The sequence below is a fragment of the Sardina pilchardus genome, chromosome 3 (genome assembly GCF_963854185.1).
Source record: "Sardina pilchardus chromosome 3, fSarPil1.1, whole genome shotgun sequence".
Classification (NCBI taxonomy): domain Eukaryota; kingdom Metazoa; phylum Chordata; class Actinopteri; order Clupeiformes; family Clupeidae; genus Sardina; species Sardina pilchardus.
In genome coordinates this window covers 3,062,497-3,085,958 of record NC_084996.1, presented here as the reverse complement: position 1 = coordinate 3,085,958, position 23,462 = coordinate 3,062,497, and the positions used below count along the sequence as shown (strand labels likewise).

At 50.2% G+C, this 23,462-nt stretch overlaps 1 protein-coding gene across 1 annotated transcript in view; it reads left to right on the top strand.

The window, feature by feature from the left end:
* The first annotated feature begins 348 nt into the window (after positions 1–348).
* The window catches only part of LOC134077637 (voltage-dependent T-type calcium channel subunit alpha-1H-like), a 23,356-nt gene continuing 242 nt past the window's right edge, over positions 349–23,462 (top strand). Inside the window, exons 1-8 of the mRNA XM_062533338.1 lie at positions 349–477; positions 7,789–7,890; positions 9,561–9,694; positions 10,508–10,605; positions 16,566–16,725; positions 18,511–18,853; positions 22,535–22,627; positions 22,985–23,460. Coding sequence (XP_062389322.1) covers positions 349–477; positions 7,789–7,890; positions 9,561–9,694; positions 10,508–10,605; positions 16,566–16,725; positions 18,511–18,853; positions 22,535–22,627; positions 22,985–23,460 — 1,535 coding nt within the window. The remainder of the gene's footprint in view (positions 478–7,788; positions 7,891–9,560; positions 9,695–10,507; positions 10,606–16,565; positions 16,726–18,510; positions 18,854–22,534; positions 22,628–22,984; positions 23,461–23,462) is intronic.

Below are 23,462 nucleotides of genomic sequence, written 5' to 3'. Positions count from 1 at the left end.
GAGAGAGAAGGAGAGAGAGAAGGAGAGAGAGAAGGAGAGAAAGAAGGGGGCGGAGGGGGGGGGGCGTCCTGTTAGTGGTGGAAGTCGCAGCACAGCGCTGGATTCTGATGAGTCGCTCTGAACAGCGGCGACCCGGTCGTCCCAAGGTGTCTGAGGGGTCTATTAGTTACGGTGTCAGATGGTGGCAGGCCCCCTTCTCCACTTAATCAATGGGATGGCTTCATTAATTCCCCTTCTCCGTGAGACAGGCAAGCAGATCAAGAAGAGAAGTAAGAGAGAGAGAGAGAGTGAGAGAGCGAGAGAGAGAGAAAGAAAGAGAGAGAGAGAGAAATCCCCTCTTCCGTGGCCATGGCCAGGGTGGAGGGGTGGGAGGAAGGAGGAGAAACGTCTCTTTTGCCCCCGGCTTTGCCGTCCGTCCGAGACGGTGGCGAGGCGCGGCGCGGCGCTGCCAAGTCAAAGCGAAGGCGTCTGCCAAGAGTGAGCGCATTTGTCTCTGTCACGCCGAAGTGTTTTCCTAACAAAGCAGATTCATGCGGCTAATACTCGAGGAGGGCTGAGTAATAAGGGGGTATTGAGGGGGCTGAGCCATCGTGGATCCGCACTCTGAGCCAGAACACAACACCACACAGGCCAGTACGCCCCCCCTGACAGTGTGAAACTGTGAAACCGAGGAGGGCCAGAACAGACCACTTCCTCAGAAGCTCGGCTCGTCGCTGTGCGTATCTGATGTCTATCAGGCGTGGAACGAGACGTCCGCGTCCTCCTCTTCCCCCCTCCTCCGGGCTCCCCTGGTTTTGGTTTTTGTTCTGTGCCCTTGCGCTGACATTTACTGCTTTGCTGGCTCGGAGACAACCTTGTCAGTGTCGCCTGGTGACAAAGACCGGCTCCGCTCCGTCGGTTCCGGGTCAAGTCCTGCTCTTTAGAGAGACGGAACAGAGCACGACGCATGCCATGGCTCGCGTCACCTGGTCTTGGCATCGTGTTCTCTATAAAAAGATCACACTGACCTGGCTGTGGTCAACAACGTTATTTTTTAAACATAGTTGTAGTAGTAGTAGTAGTATGAAATAATATCATTATAGGACATTCATATACACTCTTAAAACAAATGTGTTTAAAATAACACAACTTGTGTTGTTTTTAGCACATCTCTTTGTCCAAATACAGACAACACAAACTGTGTTGTTTCTAATACATTTGTTTTAAGAGTGTATATGTGTATGTGTTTGATACAGCTACAGATTTAGTACTGGTGTAGGAAAAGGCTGATTTAGCTGTGTGTAAAAAATGGAGTTCAGGAAGAAATAGCTAATGTTAATGCGCAACTTTAGCTTTCTAATATACGGCATCTACTGCCCTTAATACTGTGTCCTCAGTTCCTTGTTGTCTTTATATGCTGCACTGGTGATGGTGAGAGAAAAAGATAGGCCAAAAGAAACAAAACTGCTTCAATCTGCACCTTTGCTGCGTTTCTCCACGGACCCAGTGTGTGTGCTCCGATGAAATATTATTGTTTGTCTCCTTTGCTTCACGTTGGATGCGGCACAGGCAGAGAAAATTGAGCACTCAGGACCCAGGAGTGCTTTTCCTCAGTGTCCTGTTTACTGGGTTGACAAGGGGGGTGACGTAAGAACTCTAAACCTTGCAGTGGCTCTTGCTTATGGCTGTTGCTGTAGGTCTGGTGGTTTCTGTCCTTTCGAGAGTCCGCTAAGGCACTGTTCCATTGACTTACATGCATTTTGGTACGGCACCTCTTGAGGTACCATCTGGTATTACAAGAGACTACCGGTCCGCCAGACGAAGCTAGCTGGCAAGCATACTAATTGTAGGAGATATCTGGACTACACAGCACATAGGCGTTTGCGACATTTTGTGTAAACAAGTCTTTCTTCACAATCCGTCACTGTTTCTTGGTTTTTGGATGTTTTAAACTAAACATCCCACACATTGCACCTTCTGCAGTGAATGTGTGTCACTATTAATATTCTGACTCAAGAGGCAGACATAGTCCACTCCACGAACAGAGCAGAGCAGAATTCACATAGTAGTCACTATTATTCTGAATCAAGAGGCACGAGTTTAATATACGGGGGGTTGATATGGTATTAATATGGTTTTGTTTCTTTTAACTTGCATAAAACACTTATACACAATGTGGCCAATACACAGGAGATTACTAGTCCACTCCACTGACAGAGCAGAATTCACATAGTAGTCTGAATATTTTTTTTGTTGCTGAAGTTGCAACCTAGTCAGCACCTTATTTACTGCCCTGATAATTAATTGTGCCATCACTCTGTCTGTGTTGTGCTCTCCAGTTAAGTGCTTTTTATTTATCGTGATGACATGCAGCCAATCGCCAGAATAGCCGTTTGCCTCTTTCTTCGTGTTGCTATTTTTAATTGTGCGACAGAATTATCGCTAACTTCATGACTTCCTCCATTGTGAGTCACCGCTTTTCCCTCTGTAGTCATCGATCACTTGAGAGGCAGATGACGAAGCTGCCGCCCCTTAAACAAAACAAAAAAAAAGATGATGAGGAGAAAAAGAAGGATGAAACGAGAGAAAAGTTCTGAGTGTTCGCTCTGACAAAGAGGCACGTTTTCTGAGGCGCCGGCATATGGCGGGCTGTTCACATGAGACGTACGATCAAGATCAAGACTCAGCGTGGAGCCGAGCGGCGTCGAGTCAAGCGGCGCGTGCGCGTGCGCGTGGTTCAGCCCCAGTTCAATGGAAGGATGATTTCAGCAGGGGCAGGCAATTTTCCTGGAAACAAGCCGTTCCTCCTTGTCATCACAGTCAGCTCCCTCAAGGGGCTCGCTTTGGGTTTTTAACTCCTCTTTCTCTGGCTCTCTTTGTCTCGTTCTCTCCATCTCTCTCTCTCTCTCTCTCTCTCTCTCTCTCCATCTCTCTGTGTCTCTCTTACTCTGTCTCTACTCTGGAAGCTCAAAGGCCGGTGCGAAATCATGTCACAGGCTCGACTTTGAAGTTATTCTTTGGAATGTACAGCTATGCGTACTGTGTGTCTGAATATTTTCATGAGTTTGAGTGCACCGGCGTGTGCATTTGTGTGTGACAGACAGACAGACAGACAGACAGACAGACAGACAGACAGACAGACAGGAGTGCGAGAAAGACAGAGGCCCTACATTTGAGAAAACAGCCTCAGTCTGAGGGTGTGTGTGTGCGTTGCTTTTCCTTGCTCTGGCTGCGACGATGGCAGAGATACGAGCCGCTGGCCAGAGCCACAACAACAAGACCGAGCACAGCAGCGCGCCGCCAGCGAGTGACCCTGCCTGACCCCGGATCCAGCGGGGTGAGAAAGCACTCTTGTCTGCAGCGCTCGCTCTCGTTCCTCCCTCCCGAAAAAACATCTCACATGGGCAACACAAGCAGGGCTGCTGCTGCTCCTGCTGCTGCTGCTGTCAAGTGCCTCCATTTTGTGTGCTTTTTTTTTATTTTAGTGTTAGTTTTTTTTGTTGCTGAAACTGCAGTGCGTGTTTTAATATTCACGAAGGACAGCACAGGCCAGAGGAGCCTCTTGTGTTGTCAAGGGGAGGCAGACGGGGACGAGGTGAGCGGGGAGACGAAGGGAGGAGACGGTTGGAGTAATTGCTAAGCGCCCACACTCAGCATCTCCTCGGATGGAGAGCGAGCGAGTGACGGCTTGACTGCTTGGAGAGCAAGCGAGTGAGGGAGGGCCTGATTGGTTGGAGAGTGGGCGAGTGAGGGCCTGATTGGTTGGAGAGCGAGCGAGGGAGGGCCTGATTGGTTGGAGAGCGAGCGAGGGAGAGCCTGATTGGTTGGAGTGACTGACGTGGATCAGTGACCCCAGATGTGGGGCACTGCTGATGCATCATGTGATCTCTAAAGTGTAATCCCTCACCAGCAGACCGACCAGCAAAGAGCCCCAACACATGCACACACACACACACACACACACACATATACACATGGACATATTATACACACACACCTGAGTACACACTGTATGCAGACACATGGATGCACACACACGCACAGACACACACACTTACAGACACACACACACTTTATGTGCACACACACACACACACAATGCATGTGCCAATGTGGTGTGTGTGTATAGCCTTCTCTCCTTCCCTGTTGACCTCCGTCATGATTTATAGAGGCGATGCTCCACTGTTCCACTTCACCCTGAAAAGAGTGAGCACAGCTCAGCGCAGCCCTTGCACCCAGGCGAGGCGCGCTGTCATCTCGGAGCCTGTTAGAGGTTATTCGCTCTTCACGTTACAAAATGTTGGCCGCCGCGCTCCCCGGTACGCTAGTCGGTGAACACTGCCAAAGCTCCGGTCTAACCCAGAGCCCTGCTGCCCGTGCCAGCGCGCATAGACACTGCCAGGTCAGAAAGGGCCATAGGCACAGAGCGCGGCGCCCGAGCACCTTGGCAGCTGCTGTGCAGGCATCTCATACCCGTATCCCGTGCGCCGCTCCAAGCGCCCGCGAGGACCGGGGTTTATGTCCGGCCTGAGCTCATTTTTCTCCAGCTTGCTTCCTTTGTTATCTTCATCTTTTTACGACCAGTAAAGGGCTAGAAAAGGCCCATCTACCACTACTACCACTACTACTACTGCTACTGTGACCATGGAGTTTTCATTATTCATAGATTTTTACAGTCACACCTTATGTACATGACATATACTGTATGTACTACTCTGGTAGTACTATCATGAAGATTCATCTGCTCCATTTTCTTACCTGGTTAAGGTATGGGTTTGTGTGAGTGTGTGTGGCACATAGGAGGAGGTATGTGCCAGTCTGTGTGTGTGTGTGTGTGTGTGTGTGTGTGTGTGTGTGTGTGTGAGCATGTAATATATGCGCATATGCTTATTGTATGCACATGTGTGGCACAGGAAGCTCTACCCACAGTGGCCTGTGGTGGCCAGAGGATCAAGTCACTGCTTTTTCTCTTGAGTGAGCGTGAGGAGCTGCCTCCAACAAGCACACATGGACACACACACATACACACACACACACACACCCTCACACACACACACACACACACACACACACACACACACGCACACGCACACGCACACACACACACATACATATACACTCCATTCTCCTGTATGAGACACGCAGTGCTGGCTTATGGAAATGAGCCCAGCGGCCCTATTCAAATTTCTCATCTGCATGTAGCATGGAATGGTGTTCATCGTGTGGCCCACTTAGAGGGGATGGATTGCATAAAACATGAGACGCGGGGCCTCCCTTCTTCCTCTTCTTCTTCTTCTTCTCTCTTTCTCTCTCTCTCTCTTGCGCTCTCTCTCTTTGTGTATGTCTCTACTCCCCTCCATCTCTATCTCTCTTTTTCTCCCCCTCTCGTTCTCTCTCTCTCTCTTTCTCTCTCTCTCTCTCTCTCTCTCACTGTCTGTGTTCTTCTGTTCTGGGGCTCTGTCTGCTTGCCCAAGGAAAGCTGATTGCACCCTCAGAGGGTTGGACTCAGATGTTTTCCAGATTCTGCAGAGAAGCTGTGAAATGATCAGACATACAGTAGATGCACACACACACGCACACACACACACACACACACTCACACACACAAGGGCATTTGAAAGGATCAGACACAGGACGATGGTCTCTGAGACCCTGCATATGTGTGGGAGTGAGTTTGTTATGTGTGTGTGTGTGTGTGTGTGTGTGTGTGTGTGTGTGTGTGTGTGATATGGTGTGTGTGTGTGACTGTGCGATCAGCAGTGGCCGGCATGTCTGTCGTGACCACAGAGGGCTGCGGAGAGAGATGGTGGTGATGGGTCACTTACACTGACAAGCCCAGCCAGAGTGCCCTGTCCCGGCCCTGCTGGTGGCTCCCTCTCTCTCTCTCTCTCTCCCCACTCTCTCTCTTTCATCTTCTCTCTCTCTTTCCCCCTCTCTTTCTCTCTCTCCCTCTCTCTTTCCTCCTCTCTTTCTCTCCCTCTCTCTTTCCTCTTCTCTCCCTTTCTCTCCCTCTCTCTCTTCCCCCTCTCTTTCTCTCTCTCCCCACTCTCTCTCTTTCATCTTCTCTCTCTCTTTCCTCCTCTCTTTCTCTCCCTCTCTCTTTCCTCTTCTCTCCCTTTCTCTCCCTCTCTCTCTTCTCTCTCTCTCTCTCTCTCTCTCTCTCTCTGCCTGTCCCCTTCCCCCCTGATAGCCTCAGACAGGCCAGCAGACAGCTGTTCCACAAATGCGACCCATCGGGCTGTGAGGCCACGTAGGCTGCATGGTTTTAGGCCACCGCGATGAATATTACATGGGCCGAGCAGTTCGACATGAGTAAGACCATTTGGGCCGCCATGATCCGTCCTGATGCCTCACTGTCTGTTTGGATCCGTCAGTGCGCTGGCTTCTGCGCCTCGTAAATATTACATAGCCGAAGTGTTCAAGCCGTAGTGTGTGTACTTTAGCAGCAATAATCTTTTGAAATACAAGCAAGTCATGTTTGTTTAGGTGACTGCTATTTTAATCCAAATAAAAAATAAGATACTGCTGGTCTAAATTCAGAGTTTGAAAGGGCCCCACCTTGTTTTTGAATGCCATCTGATCAGCTTGACTATGTCCTAGATTATAAATGTATGAAACTATGAGAAAGATATAAAGTATGAATAAAGTATAACAGGCTCTTGTTTCCAGTCAGTTCATTTGAAGATGTTCCCCATTGTTAATTTAAATCATGGCCAATGTTGGCTTTTGTTTTAATGGTCTGAACGAAAGCGGAGTGGAGTTTTTCAGAGTTGGCTCAAATTGTGATGTCATCTGGAACAAACTACAGAAAAGTTTTAAAAGAGGGATAGAAATGAAGAAAGGAAGAGGAAAAAGAGGTAGGGAAGAAAAGAAGAGAAGAGAAGAGAGAGAGAGAGAGAGCAAGAGAGATGCTAATTTCCATTTGGTGTGTAAACAATATGTTTCCTACTCCTTGGTAATCAGCGCCTCAGAAGTTTTCTAATTAAAACGCTGTCATAGGGGAATAGTACTGTATTTTGCAATTCAGCAGTTGCTGACGCACCACCACTTAGAGCACAGGAGATGCTGAGGAAAATCCATGGCAGGGCGCCGGCTGCCCAGGCTGTGGGAAAAGCATGTTTCTTCCCATTAGGAGACACTAACAGCAGCTTCCTTATTCCTCTGTGGAATGCTGCCAGTGTTACTGTAAGTGCTACATAGCTCTTGTAGCAATAATGGACTGTATCTACCACTCAGATTATGCAAAAATTATGAGGGTTTTTTACATTTTATTTTCATCTCTAAAAGAAACATAACTGTTTTGGGATATCTAGCCATATCATGGGTATGGTAGTCATCATACTGTATGTGATCTGTCTAATGTTATGGAAGTCTTTTGAACTCTATGACCTTTTGATATGTGGAATTCTGTAGGATTCAAATTGAATGCAGCCACTCAGCACTTTCCCATTGACCTGCATTGTATTTAATAGAGAGCCACATGTGGTTTAAAGTGGCCCAGAGCTAGCATGCTAACCTCCACATAGCCCATTTAAGCCATCCAGGCCTTTTACTCGCTGTAGTTATTTTGCTGGTAGAGTGGGGGTGGTAGGCTGACACTCATTTGGGAGAATTAGGATCAGATCTGTTTTGGTCTTTGCCTCTCCCTGGGGTCCTCATTTCCAGACAATGTCTATCAAGTGTGTATTTTCTGCCGGACTGTGTCTCGTGTGTACATGTTTGTGTGTGTGTGTGGTGTGTGTGTGTGTGTGTGTGTGTGTGTGTGTGTTATGTTTTCCTTGACTCCTGTGTGTCTCCACGTGGTTCGAGCATTTCAGCATGCTGGTCATCCTACTGAACTGCGTGACACTGGGCATGTATCGGCCCTGCGAAGACATCGACTGCAAGTCCGAGTGGTGTATCATCCTGCAGGTAAGCCCAGCTGTTCCCGAAACACACACGCGCACACACACATACACACACACACACACACACACACACACACACACACACACACACACACACACACACACACAGAGTCTCACACACGCACACACACAGACACCCTCCCCCACACTCAGACACATACACACACACACACACACACACACACACAATGTATTCCAGACAAGGAGGGGCTAAACTAGGAGGAAAACAAAGCAAATTAGTTGAATGAGAAAAAAAGAGAAGTCAAGTCAAAGTCAGAAACAGAGGATAATAGTTCAAATGGAGGGAGACAAGGACGACAGATGAGAGCCATAATGTAAGTCATAATGTAGAATTAGAATGTAAAGTCATAATGTAAAATCACAGTGAGAATGTTACCATCTTCCATGCATAATGGAGGGGGAGGGGCACTTGGTTGTCAGGCTTTACAGTACCTTGTGGGCATACAGTACCTTAATTAACTCATGTATATGTATATGTAATATCATCCATACATACATATTCAGCCTCAGGTCATGCAGCGGCACGGAGCGTAGGGGTCATCGCTAGGTCGAGTTAAGGCATCTCACTTTGGGAAGCGAGCCTCTCCACCTCCTCGTACCTCCCGCACCTCAGCCTCTTTCCTGGCCATGGCCCGCAACCCAAACCAAGACCTTCCCCACATCCACACACACACACACACACACACACACACACACACACACACACACACACACACACACACACACACACACACACACACGCTCTTCCGTCGTGAGGGGCTGTGGGAAAATGTGCAGCTCTGGAGGCTGTGCCAGGGGGGGATCAGAATGATTTAGGAGAAGGGTCATGGAAGGCACAGGCAGAAGGGAAGAGAGAGAGAGGGAGGAAGAGAGAACGGAGGAAGAAAAGGAAGAGAGAGAGAGAGATGGAGGGGTGAAGAGAGAGAGAGAGGGAGGAAGAGAGAATGAAGGAAGATAAGGGAGAGAGAGAAAGAGAGATGAAGGGATGAAGAGGGAGAGAGTGGAGGAAGAGAGAGCAAAAGGGAGATGAGGGAGAGAGAGCGAGATAGAGGGATGAAGAGTGAGACAGAGATGGAGGAAGAGACAGTGAAGGAAGATGAGGGCGATGGCTGGCCGGGACTGACCAGACCAGACACACAGACTAGCAGCAGCAGCAGCAGCAGCAGCCCACTTCTCTCCAGCGGCGTCCTCCATCTTGTCTTTCGCTCACGGAAACTCCTCCCGGTGGAGCGGCTCCTCTGGGAATTCTGGGATATTTTCTTTTCCCCTGGACATCCTTGCCAGCAACTTCCACATTCTTCCATTTTTACCCACACACACACACACACACGTCACGAGTCCAGCGCGCTCCGTTAGACAGCGATTTCATGGGATAGTGGGAGCTCAGGGGCTCATTCCTCTTGTCCACCCCCACCCACCCGAGACGCTCTGCCCAAGGGGTCCGGCGGGTCGATTGTTGTGGACGACAGGATTAGTCTCGCGTTTTAAAAGCGTTGCTGTCGGCAAATGTTCCCCCTGTGTACACTACATGTCCGCTCTGGTCTCAGCACAGTCAGGTGCAAATGTGTGAACTTGTGCACTCTCTCTTTCTCTCTCTCTGTGTGTGTGTGTGTGTGTGCGCGTGTGCGTGTTTGTGTGTGTGTCTGCTGACAGGCATTAGACGACTGCATCTTCGCCTTCTTTGCCATAGAGATGATTATGAAGATGGTGGCCTTTGGGATTTGGGGATCCAAGTGTTATCTGGGCGACACGTGGAACCGCCTGGACTTCTTCATCGTGATGGCAGGGTGAGGGACGCTCACGCCCCCGGGGGCCACTGCTGTAATCCTGTCATTCACTTGGCACACCATGCTTCACACACACACACACACACACACACACACACTCTCTCTCTCTCTCTCTCTCTCTCTCTCTCAGACACACGCACACCACACACACACATACACTGTCTCTCTCTCAGACACAGACACACCACACTCTCTCTCTCTCTCTCTCTCTGTCTCTCTCAGACACACACACACACACTCTCTCTCTCTCTCTCTCTCAGACACACACACACACACACACACACACACACACACACACACGCACACACACAGAAACACACTGGCCTCTTCCCCGTCAGCTGTAAGATGGATGAAGAGGAGGAGAGATGTGTCTTGTGTGTACTCTGCGTGCTCCTGAGGAGGTGAGGGAAGGTTGTTTCCGCGGCTACGCGACCTTCGGTGTCTGCTGCATTGTCTCAGTGTTCTGTGCAGCAAGATCCTGATCCTCCCTTCCCTCCCTCTTTTTCTATCTATCTATCTGTCTGTCTATCTGCCTATCTGTCTGTCTGTCTGTCTGTCTGTCTGTCTGTCTGTCTTTCTGCCTCTTACTTTTTAGAGAGTGCAGTTGTTTTTTCTAGTTGCATGGTGTTGTTTTGTTGCACACTGAAAAGTGTTGTTCTCAGCTCACATTACTTGACGTCCTTATGTTTAGGCATGCTGTATGCTTAAAATAACGTCCTCTCTGTGGCCTCTCTCTCTCTCTATCTCTCTCTCTCTCTGTCTCTCCGTCTTTCTGTCTTCTCTATCTGTCTCTTTCCCTCTCATCCCCCGCAGGATGATGGAGTACTCACTGGATGGCCACAACGCCAGCCTGTCAGCCATCCGGACTGTGCGAGTGCTTCGGCCCCTCCGAGCCATTAACAGAGTCCCCAGTAAGTAGCCCTGTCCTCCTCCTCTCGTGTCATGTCCCCCCTCCTAGTCATTACCAGAGCCCCCAGGACGCACCCTCCACAGGACGCACCCTCCCCAGGACGCACCCTTCCCCCGTCCCCGTGCACCATGTCCATGCTGTAAGACATTAGCAGAGGTCCCAGTTAAGTAGCTATCCTCGTCAAGTCCTTCGTATCGTGTCCCCCTCCTTGAGCCATTAAGGAAGTCCCTGGTAAGTGCACGTACATGTCCACCCCCATGTCCTGTCCCTCACGTGGTCACGTCATGGTTCGGTGTGCCCATCGATTCATTGGAGATGAGCACAGGTAGATAAATAAATAAACAAGCAAATTAATAAATAAGGAGAGGAGAACACAGCTGGTGTGTGCCACTGGAGAGACAGGCAGGGAGAGACGGCATGCTGTGGGCGCTACGGAAAGCTACGGTACGCTGCACCCTCACGCTGGGCTGCTACGGAGAAGTACGGTGAGAACCACCCTCATGCTGCTAAGCCACGGTTAGCTATGGTGGGCCCCCTCATGCTGCTAAACCATAGTTAGTTATGGTGGGCCCCCTCATGCTGCTAAGCCACGGTTAGCTATGGTGGGCCCCCTCATGCTGCTAAGCCACAGTTAGCTATGGTGGGCCCCCTCATGCTGCTAAGCCACAGTTAGCTATGGTGGGCCCCCTCATGCTGCTAAGCCACAGTTAGTTATGGTGGGCCCCCTCATGCTGCTAAGCTACGGTTTTATGGTGGGCCCCCTCATGCTGCTAAGCCACGGTTAGTTATGGTGGGCCCCCTCATGCTGCTAAGCCACGGTTAGTTATGGTGAGGCTCCTCGTGCTGCTAAGCTACGGTTAGCTATGGTAAACCCCCTAGAACCCTTGTGCTGCTAAGCTATGGTTAGCTATGGTAAGCCCCCTCATGCTGCTAATCTATGGTTAGCTATGGTAAAAACCCTTGTGCTGCTAAGGTATGGGAAACTACGCTAAGCACACACACACACACACACACACACACACACACACACACACACACACAATCACACACTCACAATCACCCACTCACAATCACCCACTCATGTCAAACTATGAGGCGCACCCTTGTGTTGCTACGGTATGGCAAACTATGGTGAGTAGTGAGCAGCCTTGTGTTGCTACGGTATGGCAAACTATGGTGAGTAGTGAGCAGCCTTGTGTTGCTACGGTATGGCAAACTATGGTGAGTAGTGAGCAGCCTTGTGTTGCTACGGTATGGCAAACTATGGTGAGTAGTGAGCAGCCTTGTGTTGCTACGGTATGGCAAACTATGGTGAGTAGTGAGCAGCGTTGTGTTGCTACGGTATGGCAAACTATGGTGAGTAGTGAGCAGCGTTGTGTTGCTACGGTATGGCAAACTATGGTGAGTAGTGAGCAGCGTTGTGTTGCTACGGTATGGCAAACTATGGTGAGTAGTGAGCAGCCTTGTGTTGAGCCGTGTGGACAGCAGTACCTGAACTAGAAGAACTATAACAGGATGCCTGGCCTGCAGAGAGGGAGAGAGAGAGGGAGAGAGAGAGGGAGGGAGAGTGGGAGGGATGGATGGAGACACAGAGGCGTCGGCTGCGGGTGATGGATCCACTCACCTAGTCATCAGCTCACCTGGCCCATGCGTTTTGGCTATGAATCAAAGACGAAAGCAAAACAGCTCTTCATCAGCTTGAGGTGAAAAGAGGGCAGACAGTTGTTTTTCTTCTTCCTGTTTTTCACCACAGAATGCCTCCCCCTCGTCTCCAGTTTATTCTCTCTTCCCTGTGTGTGCGTGTGTGTGTGTGTACAGTATGTGCGCGTGCGTGCGTGTGTGTGTGCAAGTTTGTGTATGTTGACAGATCATGTGTCCCTGCATGTCAGCCGTGGTCTTTTTGTTTTCGTTCTGTTGTCTTCGCCCCGACACGGAGCGAGGCGTAGATTTAGCGCTCCGTTAAGCCCGCCGCACTGTATCTGCTTTAATGGGCTGGGTGTTGCACAGATGGGAGCGCCAGATAGAATGATTTATCTACTCTGGTCTCCTGCACGGCACAGGGAGAGGGAGAGAGAGACCACTGGAAGTGAGGGTGAACGATTGCATTACAGCATCGCTTTGGGCGAAAACCACCAGAGGACCACTTTGTGTGTGTGTGTGTGTGTGCGTGTGTGTGTGTGTGTATGCGTACATCCTTGTCTGTGCGTGTGGTCCTACTTCTCACCTGCAAAGGTAATTTAAACTCTCTTGTAAATGTGCAGTCAGTCGTAGAGCGGGGACTTGTTATTGTTGTTAGTAAGAAGGAAATTGAGGAAGAGAGGGAGAAAGAATAACAAAGAAAGAAGCAGAGAAAAAGGGGGATGACAGAGAGAGAGGAAGGAAAGATAGCAAAACAGAAATGAGACGATTGGAGGAATATGCTGAAATGATGGAGCAAGAGAAGAGACAATAGAGAATGCAAGAGAAACAGACAGAGACAGGGAGAGAGGAAGAGAGAGAGAGAGAGAGAGGGACGGAGACAGTGAGAGAGCCATGTCATGAGAACACCACCCACTGCTTCCTTTTTCTGGACCTTAGGATAGAACACCACCCCCCCCCCCCCCCCCCTCACCCTCCACCTCCACCCCCTCTCCCTCCAGGCCCCAGGGAGCTCATTACACATCGCCCTGGCTACATGGTGGCTCTCTGGGAGAGAGGGAGGGAGAGAGAGAGAGAGAGAGAGAGAGAGAGAGAGAGAGAGAGAGAGAGAGAGAGAGAGAGAGTGGGGGGGGATGAAGATAGGGAGAGAGAGAGAGAGATGGAGAGAGCGAGAAGAGAGGGTGAGAGAGATGGAGAGAGGGAGGGTGGGTGAGAGGAATAGAGATAAGGAGAGAGAGATGGAGAGAGAAAGAGAGAGGAGAGGGTGAGAGAAATGGAGAGAGGGAGAGAGAGAGAGATGAGAGGGTGAGAGAAATGAAGAGAGGTAAAGAGAGAGAGAAGCTGAGAGGAAGGGAGAGAGGTGGGAGGGGTGGCCGGAGGTGGGCCAGAGGTGGACCAGAGCTGGCCTGAGAGAGGGCGCCTCTGCTCCTGCTGTCTGCTCCTCGCTCCCCTCTCCTCACCACGCACCTCTCCGAACAGGCCCATTTAAGGGCCTCTCACTACATCACACAACCCTAAATTACACTCGCTGCACAGAACACACACACACACACACACACACAGACACGCACACATCAGAGAGACAGAAGGAGGTGTTGAAAGCAGCAGGGTTAGCGGAGGTCGCCGGGGCCTGCGTTGTGTATTGTTTAACAATCCGCCGCAGTCCGTCTGGCTCTCTGCAGGGCTCCTGCACACCTTGCTGTCAGGAGCGCCGGTGGTCCTCCCCGGAACACATGGACAGAGCAGCGCTCAGCGTTCCCGACGCATCCATTACGGGCGCCGCTGGGGCTCTCCGTCTTTTAAGCAACGGCTGTTTGTCTTGCGAGACGATGCGAGGTTTTCATCTTCCTCACCTCGTGGTGCTGTTGGCAGCCGGCGGTGGTGACTCTGGCCAGGCCTCCTTCCTGTATACCTTCGGGATGGAGAGAGGCCGTGTGGTGCGGTGGCCAGCGCTGGTACTGCAAGTCCAGTCGTTCAGGGTTTAGTGAGACGGTAACCGAGTCCCAAGCGGCATGGCACAGCACAGCACAACATCCCCCCCCCCCCCCCTCCCATTTCGCCCTGTCTGTCATGGGTCCTCCTCAAGGCCGAGCCTGACACGCGATTAGAGAAGGTGTCGGGGAGAGTGACGTTTCTCAGCCACTCGTTCAGCACTTCTCTCCGTCTCGTCGGAGAGCGGTCAGGTGCATTTTGTTTTCTCTGTCTTCCCGCAGGGGGCTGCCAATTCGTCTGCAATAGCAGCCCAGTCCAGAGCAGCTTCCTCCCTGGGCGTCTTTTTTTTATTTACCAACAGAGATAACGTTCATCAACCGTTTTTTGTTTTGTTTGGTCCGAACGCTCCGAATTGTTCAAAATGTTGGTTCGAGAACGAAAACAAGAAAGGATTCTGGAAAAGAGGGCTCCGTATGGCGATGGCGCTCTCACGTGTTTGCGCCCCGGCCTCTTGTCATACGACGTGACGGGCCCCGAGTGTCTCTGCTCGTCTATATTTATGCGCACGCCGCTCGTTCGTCTGTTCTTCTCCCCCCCCCCCCCACCCCCTCTCTGAACTTGGCCGTGGATGATCCTCTCCCGTGGCGCTCCACCACCACCGAAGCATCAAAGATAGATTACTTCCAGCAAGCGCAAGCAAGCAGCACGGCCCAGAAATCAGTCAAACAGTGGCTTTGTTTGTCAGGGCTGTGTGAGGGGAGGGATGGTTGATTATTATCATTGTGTCACGTCACCTATGTTGGCTCCTGCCGTTGCCCCTTGGCTGTGCTGGAATGCTGAGAACATTAAGATGCAAGGATGGGGTGAGAGTGTGTTATTGTCATCAGGATTTTTTTTCTGTGTGCTTGCTCTTGAGGACGGGAAGCTCATGTGAAAGACAAAGGTGCCTTGCTGGCTCAAACAATGGCATTATTCTATGCCACTCCCTAGACATAGACACACACACACACACACTCACACACACACACTTCCACATGAACAGTCTTGGTCTCAGTATCTTTCTTTAGCCACACACACACACACACACACACACACACACACACACACACACACACACACACACACACACACACACACACACACACACACACACACACACACACACACACATCCCCTTTTTGCCTGATTGTTCTCCTGTGCTCCCTGGAGAGATCTTATTCCAGTCCTTTTTTGGGTGTTCATAGGCATGGTTGGGTAGGAGTATTTATTCGGGGTACTTATAAGCATGGTTGGGCATGGGTATTTATTCGGGATGTTGTTTCTCATGTTATTCTTGCTTTGTATCTTCTCTGAACTGTGCCACAGCTCTTTCTCTGTATCTTCCCCTTCATCGAACACACTGCCTGGCCTGTGTGTGTGTGTGTGTGTGTGTGTGTGTGTGTGTGTGTGTGTGCGAGGGGTCATTTGTGCTTATGTTTCTCCCTGTATATTCATACAGTTTTGAGCTCGGCTCTTTCATCAGCGCTCTAAAGGAGACATAAAGTTTAATTTGTCGGAGAGATCAGCTCGAGCCGTAGCCCGCAGCGGCGCCGCGCCCTTGACGGCGATCCGTTTTAACAGCGCAGTATTTTCTTGTTTTGTTGGGGATCTGTGGCTGTCCGTAAAAGTATCAGTCACGCGGGCCCTCTGGTCGAGAAGCGCATTGCGCTTAGTTAGCCACTAAGATGGAGTCTCATTGCTTTCTCAAGCATCGCCGCTGCTGCAGCTCGATGTGGGATTTTTCGAACGCAAAAAGGCGCTCGTTTTCCTTATCACTGACAACGAGGAAAGGAGGGGGGAGTGGGAGGAAGAAAAAAAGGGGGGAGGGGGTTTAATTCACTTGTGCTTAACATGCTGATGATCATTAAAATGTTTGTGGAAAGGGACTAATTAACTCCTGTGAATGATTCGTTATCACCCATGTCACATGTCAGAGATGTCAGAAGGAGAATTCATGGGCCCCATCAGGATTTATGTTTATGGAAGGGAGGTTGGGAGGAGAGGGGGGGGGGGGGGGGCATTAAAATGTTGGCTGGAACATCCAGTGCCGCACTTTAGTTCTGCAAGGCCAGCAGACGGTGATTTGCCATGGTGCTCATTAAAGCTGTGCTAGACACAAGCCATTGAGTTTGTTTGTTTGTTTTGTTTTATTATTGGATGCATTTTTTGCTTGGCCACTGATATCTGTTAGACCATAACCATTGTCCATGACATATTGAAATGCCAAACCCGCAGGAAATGTTGGCCTTTTTTGTGCATTGCCATATCCATATTCCGTCAGTGTTGATGATTGCATTTCTCTTTTTTTTTTTTCTCTCTCTCTCTCTCTCTCTCTCTCTCGTTCCTCTGCAGGTATGAGGATACTGGTAACTCTTCTCCTCGATACTTTGCCTATGTTAGGCAACGTCCTTCTCCTGTGCTTTTTTGTCTTCTTTATTTTCGGCATTGTCGGAGTGCAACTGTGGAGTGGGTTGCTGAGGAACAGGTGTTTCTTGCCAGAAGAGGCCAGAAAGTAAGTATTCAGGCCCAGAGAGACTCTACCTCACACTTCCTCTCTCCTTCACCCTCTCTTCTTGCCTTCCCCCTCCCTCTCACCTCTCTTTTCTCCTCTCTCCTCTCCTTCTCTTTCTTCTGCCCCCTCCTCTCATCTTCTCCTTTTCCCTCTCTGCTCGGCTCTGCTCTGCTCTCCTCTCATCCTCTCACTCCTTCTCCCTCTCCCTTCTCTCCTCTCCTCTGTCCTTTTTGATCTCTTACCTCCCCTTATCTCCTTCCCTCTCCTTCCTCTCCTCTCCTCCCTTCCTCTCTCCTCCTGTCCTCCCCTCTCCCTCTTCTGCTCTCCTCTCCTTTCTCCTTTTTGATCTCTTCTCCTTCCTCCCCTCCCCTCCTCTCCTCCCCCTCCCCTCCTCTCCCTGTGTTCTCGGGTGAGGGCCTTTAGTCAGGCCACTCCAACCTGATTGGAAGTGGCAGGCGCGGGTCGCCGGCAGCAATGGCATTTCATTCGCTGATGGATGTGTAAACTGAACATCGCACCCGGACAGGACAACAATGCGGCGCCCCGTGCACAAAGTCAAACAGAGCAGGCCACAGGGGGCAAACTTTTGGACAAACTGCAATTTGTTTGTGTGAGCGACAGGAGATCCCAAATGGTACACACGCCCAGCAAGATAGACAGGAGGGGTGCAAACACACACACAGACACACAGACACACACACACACACACACACACACACACACACACACACACACACAGAGAGAGAGAGAGAGAGAGAGTTCACCTAACACAGAGGGTTCACCGAACTGTTTCTTGATGTAATGGAGCAAATGAATTTACTCCTTTCGTTCTTTGCATAATCGCTGCTGTGCCATGATTTGAATATGACGAGGAAAGGAGGCAGCAACAACAGCAGCAGCATGGCAGAGAGCTACAGCATCAGTGGCTGTTTACTGTGCCCGGCTCATAGCCAAAGCACCGCCAAACTCGGTGTAGTCGAGCTGCAGGGGGCTGTCACATGTCAGGCTTCCTGGTTGCAGACATGCCTCTTCCTCCTCCACCTCCTCCTCCTCCTCCTCCTCCTCCTCCTACTGTACAAACAGCAGAGCTGAGATGTTTTCTGAAAAACAACCACCATAGCAACCGGTTCACAGGACGGCAACATCTTTTATATCTAACGGTGCATTTACAAATTGCTGGATACGTTTTGAGATAATCACATCCGTTGGGGATCCCTGTTCCTCTGTCTATTTGAGAGAGATGTTTGTCCATTATATTTACACTGATCACCTGTGCCAGGATAATTGAGAGATTTATTTTCCGGATTGGTTTGCTGAACAGCTATTAAGGCTTGTTACGGACTAAATTGTGTTTGGCACTGGAGTTTTGCCAAATTTAATTTGGCCCAGGAAGTGGCTTCATCTGAGCCCAGGAGAGCAGCGTGTGTATGAAATATAATCTCACAGGCTCTATCCTCTCTTCTCTTCTCTACTCTTCTCTTCTCTTCTCTTCTTCTTTTCTCCTCTCTTCTCCTCTGCCATCTTCTCCTCTCTACTCCCCTCTCCTTTCTTCTCCTGATCCTCACTTCTCTTCTTTTGTACTCTCCTCTCCTTTCTCCTCCTCTTCTCTTCTTCCATACTCTGCCATTCTCCTTTCCTCCCTCTCTCTCTCTTTTCTGTGTATGCTTCCACTCTCCATCACCCTCTTACTTCTCCCTCTCTCTCACACACTATCTCTCTCTTACCTCTCTCTCTCTCTCTCTCTCTCTCCCTCTTTCTTACCTCTCCCTCTCTCTCTCTCTGCAGCCTGTCTAATCTGTCGTTCCTGAACCCCTACTACATGGACGAGGAGGGTGAGGAGAGTCCCTTCATCTGCTCTTCGCCCAAAGACAACGGCATGCAGCACTGCAGACAGGTGCCCGCCTACAAGGAGCCTGGCATGGAGTGCCAACTCAAACCGCCGTCGCCACTCCAGGCCCTCGCCAACCTGGGCGCTGGCATGGCCATGGGCGCGGGCATGGGGAGCAGCGGGAACAGCTGCATCAACTGGAATGAGTACTACAGTGTGTGCAGAGCCGGGGACAAGAACCCGCACAACGATGCAGTGAACTTTGATAACATTGGATTTGCTTGGATTGCTATTTTCCAGGTAGGTCTGACTGGACTAGTGGCAGGGGAGGTGTTATTGTGTGTTTGTAAGTGTGTGTGTGTATGTGTGTGTGTGTGTGTGTGTGTGTGGTAGAAGCGTGACCTTTAAACACTGGATTGCTGTTATGCTGTTGCCCCCCTATTAGTGAGGGAGTGTAAGTCTCTCTCTGTGTGTGCGTGCGTGTGTCTGTGTGTGTGTGTGTGTGTGTGTGTGTGTGTGTGTGTGTACGTGTGCACCCAGGTGTGTACCATCACTTTGCTAAGCAAGTGCTGCAGTAACAAGCTTTATACCAAAGCCAAGTTGGGGCAGTAACGGGGCCCCCTGTTGGGATCAGTTGCCTGTTCGCACTGTGCTGCTCTGAGTCACATTCAATAACTGCGCGTTGGCTAAATCTCACACACACACACACACACACACACACACACACACACACACACACACACACACACACACACACACACACACACACCCACACGTACATACACATACACACACACACCTCTGAAAGATTGATGTCCCTGACCCTGAGGTCTGATTACACAGCACTTCTCTGTCAGACACCAGATCCGACATACTCATGGCGGTGCCTGTGTTTTTGTGAAACGGAGATAAAAAGACCCTTGGGCTGAGGATGGCTTGTTGTACCCAGTTTCACTGCCGCAAGTTTGCTCCTAAAAAGAGAGTCTTGTTAGACACGCTCCACGCACACCAATAATTGAACGTCCCCTCCCCAGCCAGAGTGTGTGTGTGTGTGTGTGTGTGTGTGTGTGTGTGTGTATGTGTATGTGTGTGTGTGTGTGTGTGTGTGTGTGTGTGTGTGTGTGTGTGTGTGTGTGTGTGTGTGTGTGTGTGTACACAGTATGTGTGTGTGTGTGTGTGTGTGTGCGCATGTGTGTGTGTGTGTGTGTGTGTGTGTGTGTGTGTGTGTGTGTGTGTATGTGTGCTTTAGATACTCTGAGGCTGACGGCTTCGGCAGAGCCACAGAGATACGCGCTCACTTTTTGATCGCTAAAGCGGCGTCACTTTCTGTCGATGAAAATGAAACGTTGAAAATTAAGCCACAGCACATTTCAGAAATACTGCACGATTTCTCTCTCTCTCTCTCTCTCTCATTCTGTCTCTCTCTCCCTCTTTCCTTGTCCCTCCAATTCTCTCGTTTTCCCTTTCATGCTCTTCTTCCTATTTTCTGTATCAATTTTTCGCCGCCGTGCCGCTTATCCAGTTAGCCCTCATCAAGCCACTGATATCACAACAGCCAGAAGCGGCCACCGCTCCATCCGCTCCAATGAGAGAGCTTTAAACAGGAGGGCCCCATGCCTAATGCATGGCACAGCTACAGAGAGAGAGAGAGAGAGGAGGGAGAGAGAGAGAGAGAGAAAGAGAGAGAGAGCGAGAGGGGAGGGAGAGGGAGAGGGGAGAGAAAGAGAGAGCGAGAGAGAGAGAGAGAGAGGGCGATGCAGGCAGTGGCAGTGCGCTATTACAGTTGACCCCTGGTGACCGTGTGATTATGGGGGGTCAGTGGCTCTCGGGTCGGACTCATTATTGGGGTCACGGCGAGCAGGGCAGGTGCTGTGAGGGTGCACCATATTGTCCTATTAGACACACACACATGCACACACACGTACGTGTACACATACATATGCACACACACATACACACACACACACACACATACACACACATTCGCATACAAAAAGATATGCACACACACACACACACACACACACACACACACACACATGTACGCATATACACACCCACACACACACACACACACACACATATGCATACACGCGCACAGACACACACACACACACACACATACACACTTAGTCCCCCAGGCTAATGGCAGGGTACAGTGTGCAGTAATTTAAGGGGAGGGATGTAAACACAGAAGCATGGCAGGGGCTGGCTTTCATTAACCCCAGAGCAGTCCCCCCACCCCCTCCACCGTCACCACCACCCAACCCCCCCTCCGATAGGGGTGAGTTGGACTAGGGAGAAGCTTGTGTGGGTGGGGGGGGGGGTGCATATAGCTGAGCGGTGGGAGCATTTCTGCAGGAAGTTGTTACACTTTCGAAAAGGGACTGACAGGCCGGAGCCTACAAGCTGATACTCAGTGAGGAGAAGAGGAAAGAGCAGCCTCGCAGCGAAGCTACGCAACCGTCCGAAATTAGCCTAATCAAGCCAAGAAAACGTCATCCTCTTCACGCACGGCTGCCTCGGCTCCAACAGCACACTTTCCTCCAATCGTCGGCCTCCCTAGATTGACCATGACCAGAGACCACGATGACTTTTGTTTGTCCGTTAAGATGACTCACCATAGAAAAGTCTGGAAAGACGGGAAAAGCCCCAGAAGTCTCTGTGGACAGTACTCCACTCTAACTGTCACCGGATCCCCTAGACCGTCTCCAGAAGCTCCCCCCCCCCCCCGAGGTCTTGTCACTGTACGGAAGAAGCGGGGGATGGCAGGAGTTCAAGCAGAAAAACTTTCGGTCTTTCAGTAGGCTGTTAGACAGCGCCTGGGACTGTTCTCATGCCCGTTATGGTAAAGCATGTGCGCAGTGTACGTTTATTTTTAAGCACCTTCAGTCAAGCTTGAATAAAATCAGATTATTTCTGGATCTGGCTATGATGGAAAGGATTAAAATAGCGGTGGGTGTTTCCTGTCCCTCTTATTATACAAGTAGCATAAGAGCTGAGTGTGTACAGTCATACAGCATATTTTATTAAATGTTTTTCAGATGTTTTTTTTTTTTTATTTTTCAAATACAGAGGACAGAGGTTTTTCCAGACAGGCTATATAGGCCTGAAATGTATATTCATTTCACAGGTTGAACTCAGGTATATGATTTGGCTTCGGAGACAAACACCCAACAGTGCTGCCAACCACCGAATTATTCTGGAACGTTGATTTGACTCACATGGGGTTTATTTTCAGAAGCCCAAATACCTGAGGAGGAGAATGGAGGAGCGGAAACTCCAAAGGGAGAACCGACTCCAGTCTCCAATACTGTGGGTTCGTGAGAGAGAGAGAGAAAGAGAGGGAGAGAGAGAGAGGGAGAGAGAGAAAGAGAGAGGGAGAGAGAGAGAGTGCTGTCTGTATCTCTGCCCCATCTCTCTGTGGTACTCTGCCTCTCTGTATTCCTATCATATTCACATCAGACGCACGGTGGGGGAAAAAAAACACATCATGAAAGATGTTTGAGCCTCCCTCACAGTTCCCCAGACGATCGCCCAAAAAAAGAGAGGGCTGGTGTTTGTGCCGCCAGCTGTCTGTGATGGTGTGTGTGTGTGTGTTGTGTGTGTGTGTGTGTGATGGTTTGTGTGTATGTATGAGTGTGTGTGTGTGGGGGGGGGGGGGTGAGGGGTATGGGGGTTGCAATGTTGTGCGTGCCGGAAGGCTCCTTCCGAATGCCTCTCTAACGAGTGTGTGCTTCGATACCGATCAGCGAAACTCCTGTAAATTATAGAATTACAAGAGCAGAACTGAGATAAAGGCAGCCTAATGACAGCACCTGGCAGTACTCTGGCTGGGCCTCGGCTGTTCTTCAGTCTTTCATCTTGCTCTCTCTCTCTCTCTCCCCCTTTCTCTCATCATCTCTCTTTCTCTCTCCCTCTCCCTCTCCCTCTCTCTCTCTCACTTCCTCTCTCATTCTGTCTGACTTTCCCCTCTTGCAGGTGATCACTCTGGAAGGATGGGTGGACATCATGTATTATGTAATGGATGCACACTCCTTTTACAATTTTATATATTTTATACTGCTCATTATAGTAAGTACCGCCTGCACTCATATTAAATGTATTCATTTTATAATTGCTTATGTAGCAAGGGAATAATGGTAAACACTTCATGTACACTGTATTGCATTAGTTATTGCACTCTTTTAATTATCTTCTTGTCACAGTCACTGTTTCTGTAGCAGACTTATATGGAAGCATTTCATGTCTTTACACTTTCTTCTTGTACCTTTACAACATGCTACTTTAATCTCTAACTTTTGGTCACTTCTAAGTAGTTACAGTATTAGCTTGTTAACTTTATACAAACTGTATCTTGTATTGTGTTGTTTGTGCATCTGTGCAAATAGTTCCAATAGTTCCAACAGCCGTTGCTCTTGTTCCCCTCAGGTGGGCTCATTCTTCATGATAAACTTGTGCCTGGTTGTGATCGCAACCCAGTTCTCGGAGACCAAGCAGCGGGAGAACCAGCTGATGATGGACCAGCGGACCCGCTACCTCTCCAACGACAGCACGCTGGCCAGCTACTCGGAGCCGGGCAGCTGCTACGAGGAGATGCTCAGGTACATCAGCCACCTGTACCGCAAGGTCAAGCGCCGGTGCCTGCGCATCTACAACAACTGGCAGAGCAAGCGCCGCAAGAAGGTCAACCCCAACAGCGGCAGCTGCGCCAGCGGACTGGGCGGAGGAGGAGGAGGGGGCGGCGGCGGGGGCGGGGGCGGACTGGGCAGTGGCGGGCTGAACGGACACGGCCGGCCGCGGGAACGCGGGTACTGGATCCGGGCCATGCACAATCTCATCCGGCACCACGAGCATCACCACTGCAACCTGAGCAACGGCGCCCCCTACGGGCAGCAGCAGGGAGGGC